Source organism: Sinocyclocheilus anshuiensis, unplaced genomic scaffold (assembly GCF_001515605.1).
Source record: "Sinocyclocheilus anshuiensis isolate Anshui unplaced genomic scaffold, SAMN03320099.WGS_v1.1 scaffold152, whole genome shotgun sequence".
Lineage (NCBI taxonomy): Eukaryota > Metazoa > Chordata > Actinopteri > Cypriniformes > Cyprinidae > Sinocyclocheilus > Sinocyclocheilus anshuiensis.
In genome coordinates this window covers 4,085,697-4,094,406 of record NW_015555781.1, presented here as the reverse complement: position 1 = coordinate 4,094,406, position 8,710 = coordinate 4,085,697, and the positions used below count along the sequence as shown (strand labels likewise).

Below are 8,710 nucleotides of genomic sequence, written 5' to 3'. Positions count from 1 at the left end.
CTTTTTGTATTTTTAAGATAATAACCCCCCTCCGTTTTAATGAAACCAATGTGCTGAAGTTATGGCAGCGCTAAGGCGTAAATTTGGAGAGGACTACCAGGTGGTGAACACGAACAGAGGCGCGTCTTTCCCCAGCGCACCGGTGAAAAAGAAGCGCCAGCGCTTTGTGGAGAAGAACGGACGCTGCAACGTCCAGCACGGGAATCTCGTCGGAGAGACCAGTCGCTATTTATCCGACCTGTTCACCACCCTGGTGGACTTGAAGTGGCGCTGGAACCTTCTCATTTTCATCCTCACCTATACCATCGCCTGGCTGGTCATGGCCTCGATGTGGTGGATCATCGCATATATAAGAGGGGACTTGAATCATGGCCATGACGCTTCGTACACTCCGTGCGTCGCCAATGTTTACAACTTCCCGTCAGCGTTCCTCTTTTTCATTGAAACCGAGGCGACTATTGGCTACGGTTACCGCTATATAACTGAGAAGTGCCCTGAGGGCATTATCCTGTTTCTGTTCCAGTCTCTGCTGGGCTCCATAGTAGACGCGTTTCTCATCGGCTGTATGTTCATTAAGATGTCCCAGCCCAAGAAGCGCGCGGAGACGCTCATGTTCAGTCATGACGCGGTGATCTCACAACGAGACGGAAAACTCTGCTTAATGTTCCGCGTGGGCAATCTGAGGAACAGCCATATGGTGTCCGCGCAAATCAGGTGTAAACTCATAAAGGTGAAAACACACACTGCACACCTACAGCTCTACTTGGCCTTTAGTTTATTTACAAGTATTACAACACAATACAGCCAAACAAAGAGTAGCCTTGTTTTTGTTTTTGTTTTTAGAAATGCAGTAGCCTAGATTTGCATTAAGCCTATTCTCAATCGTTTTTTTTAAATCACATTATAATTTTCTTTAACCTCAGCCATTTGACTGCATTTTTTTTTTAGAAATGCAGTAGCCTAGATTTGCATTAAGCCTATTCTCAATCGTTTTTTTTAAATCACATTATAATTTTCTTTAACCTCAGCCATTTGACTGCATTTTTTTTTTAGAAATGCAGTAGCCTAGATTTGCATTAAGCCTATTCTCAATCGTTTTTTTTTAATCATATTATAATTTTCTTTAACCTCAGCCATTTGACTGCATTTTTTTTTTTAGAAATGCAGTAGCCTAGATTTGCATTAGGCCTATTCTCAATCGTTTTTTTTAAATCATATTATAATTTTCTTTAACCTCAGCCATTTGACCGCAAAAATAGTACATTTATATTAAAAGCTGGCAGCTGTTTACAGAATTTTACCGTAAAAAGGAGGGTACAGTGACAAGCATTATGGGATTGTACTGTGGTGTGGTGACTGTATATTTGAAGAGTTTCAGATATAAAAGCGTCTAAGTACCGTCTGAAATTTTCATCTAAAATGAGCATTTTTATCAGACTTCTGTATTTATGTTCAGTTATTTCAATTTAATGGCATAGAAAAAGGACCAATACATTTCGATGCAAGTAAAAGTACTGAACCTATGTGTAGGAGCCTGATAAAAATGCTCATTTTAGATGAAAATTGCAGATGACACTTAGAGGCTTTTGCATCTGAACTCTTAATTTTTCAGTTCCTATTAGTCATCAAATTAGCTATATGTGAATATACAACCTATTTATATGTCTATATACCAAAAAAATCCTCTCTAACAACGTTAGCAACAACCAATAATAGGCAGCCTAATATAAAAACAGAGCATGCAAAATATACCAATAGTAACAAACGTGATACTAAAATAATGCAACAAACTAAATGCCTTAAATTGCAACATAAAATACTCCAATATAACTCAAAACAAATGTGATTTAAAGGCTGGGAATTAAAATAAGGTGATTTATATTTTTTTATTTATAAAACATTTTTGACAATATTTTACAGTAATGTGTTGGGTATGGTAAAGTGACTTAACGTTAACCTACATAACAGGATTTTTATTGGAAAATTACAGGAAAATAATTTTTTTTACACTGTATATACAAGCATACACACATATATATGTGTATGTGAAGGGTTCAGATGCAAAAGCCTCTAAGTGCCATTGGAAATTTTCTTCTAAAATGAGCATTTTTATTAGGCTCCTATGTGTAGGTTCAGTAATTTTACTTTAATGGCAATGAATAGGGTTTTTTCATCGCCATTAAAGTGAAATAACTGAACATAAACATAGGATCCTGAGAAAAATACAAATTTTAGAAGAAAATTGCAGATGACACTTAGAGGCTTTTGCATCTGAACTCTTAATTTTTCAGTTCCTATTAGTCATCAAATTAGCTATATGTGAATATACAACCTATTTATATGTCTATATACCAAAAAAATCCTCTCTAACAACGTTAGCAACAACCAATAATAGGCAGCCTAATATAAAAACAGAGCATGCAAAATATACCAATAGTAACAAACGTGATACTAAAATAATGCAACAAACTAAACGCCTTAAATTGCAACATAAAATACTCCAATATAACTCAAAACAAATGTGATTGAAAGGCTGGGAATTAAAATAAGGTGATTTATATTTTTTTATTTATAAAACATTTTTGACAATATTTTACAGTAATGTGTTGGGTATGGTAAAGTGACTTAACGTTAACCTACATAACAGGATTTTTATTGGAAAATTACAGGAAAATATTTTTTTTTACACTGTATGGTTCAACAAATTTCAGGTGATGCTTGTGTTTAAACCACCAAGCTGTTTGAAAACGATTCCTTTTCATTCATTCATTCACTCACTCACTCACTCACTCACTCAGGTTTTTTATGTGTCAAGATGCAATACTGGAATGACTTATTAATATCAATATCCATTAAGTATTTAATGTTGTTGTTGCTATCAGTATGTGCATACAGTAAATAGGTTATGATGTAGCTGATTTATTTTTATGATTTTTATTTCACTTAAATACTCTTTAGCTATTTAGCAGTGTCGTATCATTAAATTTATATATTTTAAGTTTTTTTTAATAGTTATGTGTATTTTGGTATCTCTTTATATATGTTATGTGATGTAGGTGGAATCCTTTTTGACTGTCAGAGAAATTCAGTGAGCTTCAGTGGTGCTTCACTAGAGAAAAGTTTGTTTATGAAAAATAGTTAACATGGGTAAATTGTTTGGCAGTGTTGAACCATACACTGGATGTTTGTCTGTAGTGGAAATTCATTTATTTATACCAAGTTGACAATATGTTTTACATATTGTGTAAAACACTGAACTGCAGAAATATCAGAAAGTTATTATAAGGGTTTACTTTTTTTACAGTGAAAAGAGTAGGCTGTTTAAAAATATTTTATTCATATTTTGCATTGCTGAAATCAATAATGTGTAGAAATAACTAGTCTTGTCTGTTCCTCACAAAAAGTTTAGTAAGTTTTAAAAAAGTGGCATGATTCATTTCTTTCATATTGTCATTCTTTTTTGATGCCGTTGTATGTATGCCAGTGCAAATATTAATAACATTTAGGACCTTAAAATGCCTCATTGCTGGATCAGTTCGGGGTCCGTGAACCCGTGGGTGTCTCGTGTCTGTAAGGGAACTGCAGGGTGTTTGTGAGTTGATAAAAAGCAAATAATTATTTAAATTGTAAAAATGAAATGAAAGATTTTTAAAATAAAAACAATCAAAATAAAACAAAAAAATAACTCATTTATTTGTTTACCTGCATGTCCTGTGACCATTAACCAATATGATAAATTATTAAAATATAAACTTAAAATTTCAAGTGGTAAATATTTTGTCAAAAGAGTTTGTCTTACAAAAAAGTTTGTGAATCCCTGCTCTAAGGCATAGTGCACTGAATGTTTGTCCTGATTTTAATAATTGACATTTAGTTTTTCTGGAATGGATCTGACTTTTCCCCTTTAGAAATGTGCTGTCTTCTTTCACTGAAAGCATACCAAGCAAAGATTTTTGAGAATACAGGTGCATCTCAATAAATTAGAATGTCGTGGAAAAGTTTCTGTGTGCATTGAATTTATTTAATACACGAGTTTCACAATTTGAGTTGAATTACTGAAATAAATGAACTTTTCCATGACATTCTAATTTATTGAGATGCACCTGTAAGTGACAATCAAGGAACCTGTGAAATGTGATTTAGCAGGACGTCAGTACAGATGAGAATTCTAGGCGCGTGGGTACCCCTTTCACAACTGATTACCAGTTACATGAAAAGGCTTGAAATTTTATTATTGTAATCTCGACATGGACAGCCATCGTCACAGTTGAACAAGATGAGACTCCAGTGACAAAAGGCTCAGATAAGAGAGTTTTACAGACGGCTAACTGTGTCCAACATCTGTCACTCGTAACCAGTGACATTTAAACCGACCTGCTCACTAATTGGAAGGTGGTTCCACGTCAGCGATAATTCCGTGGGTTTTAAAGGGGTTGTTCCAAAATGCAAAGAGAAAAGACAATGTTTCTGGGTTTTGAGCTCATAAGCCTCTCTAAGACTCCTGCAGGAGCTGAGGTCAGCCAGAGAGATGCCGGAAAATTAGCACTTGCACACTTGTGAAGGAGGATTTTTTTTTTGTGCCTTATAGCCTCAGGCAATAACTTTCAGAGCCTTAGAAAATGTAGCAGAATAATTTACAGATGTTTACACTGCTGGAGCTGTACAAAATATATTCTGAGGGGGAGAGGAGTTGTTTTTGTCAATGGAATTGCTTTCTTCTAGAAGAAGATGCTTACATAACAGCTCTAGTAAAAAAAATACTATGCATTCTTACACTATACTTTGATGCTACTGTGTGAGTGTGTCTGTCTGTCTGCTGTATATCAGCTCGGTCAACGGAAGGGCTTAAAATGAAATGAATAAGGCAAGGAAAGTTGACACATGGACATCACACTCACACAATAGGATTTCTTCCCTGTAATTGATGAATAGGACTGTCAGTCAAAGGCCGCTGATAAGGTGAACAAAATGGTCAGTGTAATAGAACTGAACTTTTTTGGCCCATATTCTTTGAAACTGTGTGATCATCTGAATCTATCCAGTATAATAATGTTAAAATAACTGATCTCAGCCCGCAGAACAATTACAGAGTTAAAACAGGTGAATATTCTTCAAAGATATGGATGGATGACCTTTCAGGCCCACTTCAAAAATCTTTTGCATAGCTCACAGTAATTATCTAGTGCCAAGTGAATGCTGTGATTGATTAAGAGTCTTTGGTCAATGGCATCTGACTTAATGAAGCAGACTGTCAGTTTAAGCTATGCTGAAGTTTTTCTCTCAATAAGAGAATAATAAGAAGAGGAACAGAGGATAAACAGGGAAAGCACAGTAAGGTAGTGAGAGATAGTGAAAGGTTTGCCAGAAAAGTATAAGGTTGGGACAGCATCAGGGAACACAAACAAAATAGACTGTGAGAAAAAGAGAACTTGATTTATTGGAAGTAAAAGGGGAAAAAAAATAAAAAGGCAGAAAACTGATCTTTTCTCCCTCTCTCTCTCTCTCTCTCTCTCTCACATATAACCCTAACTCTGTTCTCATCATTATTTTTTCCTTGTGCTTCAGGGCTATATAAGCAGCCAAGAGTTTTTATCTTTAAAGAACCCACAGCCAGAGCACCAAAGATGTGGAATATGAATACAAATTTAAATTCCATAGTTGTCAGAATAGAAGCAGTATGTGTACATATTATGTATATACATATGGAATGGATTATTATCATATCAAATTAAATTTTTTATGTATATTACAGATCAATATTGATATAAACATAAATATAATGCACGAAAAATAAAATAAACACATTTTTATTTAGAGGCAGAGAATAATTTCGTGTAGTCTGGTGTATCTCTTTCTGTGCCTGGACTACTCTGTCAAAGAATAGAAATTTATATTAGTTTATATTAATGAATTAAAAAAAATATTAAAATAACAGTACTAGCTAGATGTGCACTGGAGGGGCTTGCCTATATACAATAACAGTTGAAGTAGGCTACTTAAGAGCACTTAAGAGCACTTAACGTACCTACCTGAGCTGGCATTGCTTTCTGTATTTTAATCACATACAAACTCCCTCTCTCTCTCTCTCTCTCTCTCTCACATATAACCCTAACTCTGTTCTCATCATTATTTTTTCCTTGTGCTTCAGGGCTATATAAGCAGCCAAGAGTTTTTATCTTTAAAGAACCCACAGCCAGAGCACCAAAGATGTGGAATATGAATACAAATTTAAATTCCATAGTTGTCAGAATAGAAGCAGTATGTGTACATATTATGTATATACATATGGAATGGATTATTATCATATCAAATTAAATTTTTTATGTATATTACAGATCAATATTGATATAAACATAAATATAATGCACGAAAAATAAAATAAACACATTTTTATTTAGAGGCAGAGAATAATTTCGTGTAGTCTGGTGTATCTCTTTCTGTGCCTGGACTACTCTGTCAAAGAATAGAAATTTATATTAGTTTATATTAATGAATTAAAAAAAATATTAAAATAACAGTACTAGCTAGATGTGCACTGGAGGGGCTTGCCTATATACAATAACAGTTGAAGTAGGCTACTTAAGAGCACTTAAGAGCACTTAACGTACCTACCTGAGCTGGCATTGCTTTCTGTATTTTAATCACATACAAACCAGCTCTCTCTCTCTCTCTCTCTCTCTCTCTGCCAATTTGTTAAAGCCAGCATAACCAGTCCATTTAGATTCAGTCGCCCACACACAATCTCAGTCATTTCCAGTCACCTTTTGTCAGATCATGTCTCATCATGCCGGATAAACAAAGCAGAAACATTTAAAATGTGCTTTGATAATATTGATGCATTTATAATTTCAGCTGTGAGAGGCACACTTAAAGAGATTTACCTTTATTTAACCAGGAAATTAAAAACTCTTGAGATTTAAAATCTCATTTACAAGAGGGTCCTGGCCAAGATAGGCAGCACATTTAGTTACACATAAAACAAAATACATTCGTTTACATACACAGAAACATACACAAATCACTCAAAACATGTACAACCAGGAGAGGCACACTTAAATGTTATGATGGTCTGGTGTTTTGTGAGAGTATGTGTGTGTATTTGTTGTACATCATTCACTGGAGGTGCAAATAACAAATAACACACTAGAGATGGTCACACCAGACGGACCTTCTCATGGTTCATCTTGTATTCTCTCTAATATGCAAGCATAGGGGCACTACACTGCACACTCTTAAAGGGATAGTTAACTTAAAAATGCTGAATGTCATTATTTACCCTCATGTCATTGAAAACATTATGCTATATTTTTATATAAAATAATGACAGCATTAACTATCCCTTTAATGTATATTGCTTCTTCCTAATTGCTATCTGCCTTTCCATGTCCTCTAATTTGAGAGAAGCATCACCATATTAATTTTCCCCATCTTTTATTGTATGTTCAGGTTCAATCAAATGGAAGTGGTATATATCACCTTCCTCTCACCTAATTCCAGTTCTGAGTCACTGTCTCTATTGTTTGTGAATTGATGAACAGAGAATACAGAGAGAGGGTAGAGAGAAGAGAAAAAAAGGACAGATGAAAAGAGCAGAAAGATGAAAGGAGACTAAGATCGTTAACATAAGGGACAAAAAAGAGAAAATACAAGGCATGTGTCTGACTCTGTTCCATGCCTGTGTGTGTTTTCTTCCCCCACGTGCTCCAGGTTATGTTTATGTCCTTATTTGGTCTTCCTGTTCCTGTCCTAACCGTGTTTCCAGGTGTTCCCCTTTTAGTTCTGTTGTTCCCAGGTGTGTCCCATTAGCTCCCTTATTATTTAAGCCGTGTGTGTTTCCATTCTTCCTTGTCCGGTATTGTGAATGTCTTTATATGTCTACCTCCTTTGCTACGTGTGTTTTCCTGGTTCCCTTGACGTAATTAAATTCCCCTTGTTGATGTACTTCTGGTCTCCTCGTTCCTCGCTCCGTGCTCCCTCACAGTAGCAACGTGACAGAATACCGGACCGTGATCAGGCGAGCCACGACCCGATCACCTACGTGAGGGCATTCGTGCCGCTTGCCCTCGCCAGCTCCCTCGATGAGGAAACCCTGGTGACGCTGTTCCGGCTCGGGATCACATACCATCGCCACGTGGAACTCCCAGACACCACCAACCTCGACTGGAAGGAGGCGGTCATCTGGTGTCTGGAGATCTGAACAATTTAAAATATAAACTGCATGCACAATATACCATAGTAAATTTCAGTTTTTTCCATGTTTTAAAGGGAAATGAACTGCCTTTTTTATTATTTTGTACTGTTCTCTGAGGTTTCCTTTCTTGGAGGGCTCCTTTTCCCGAGTTTAGCCCAGTGAGGGCTCCAGTCCCCGAGTTTAGCCCAGTGAGGGCTCCAGTGCCCGAGTTTAGCCCAGATAAAGATCCAGTCTCTGAGTTTAGCCCAGAGAGGGCTCCTGTCCCCGAGTTTAGCCCACAGAGGGCTCCTGTCCCCGAGTCTAGCCCAGAGAGGGCTCCAGTCCCCGAGTGTATCCCAAAAAGGGCTCCAGTTCCCATGTCGAGCCCAGGGAGGGCCATTGTTCCTGAGTTAGGCCTACAGAGGGCCTCTAAAGACTATATTCTCCCCAAGGATTTTTTGGGGGGGGTGGTAGTATGGGTCCGTAGTGCCCGGGCCGAGTGGCGAGGCCAAGGCCACGGAGGCCATCCAGCCATGGGGT

The 8,710-nt window shown here is 36.7% G+C and overlaps 1 protein-coding gene across 1 annotated transcript in view; it reads left to right on the top strand.

Moving 5' to 3' along the window:
- LOC107674737 (G protein-activated inward rectifier potassium channel 1-like) overlaps window positions 1-8,710 on the top strand; it is a 25,768-nt gene continuing 17,058 nt past the window's right edge. Inside the window, exon 1 of the mRNA XM_016468830.1 lies at window positions 1-730. Within this exon, the coding sequence (XP_016324316.1) occupies window positions 62-730 (669 nt within the window). The 5' untranslated portion in view covers window positions 1-61. The remainder of the gene's footprint in view (window positions 731-8,710) is intronic.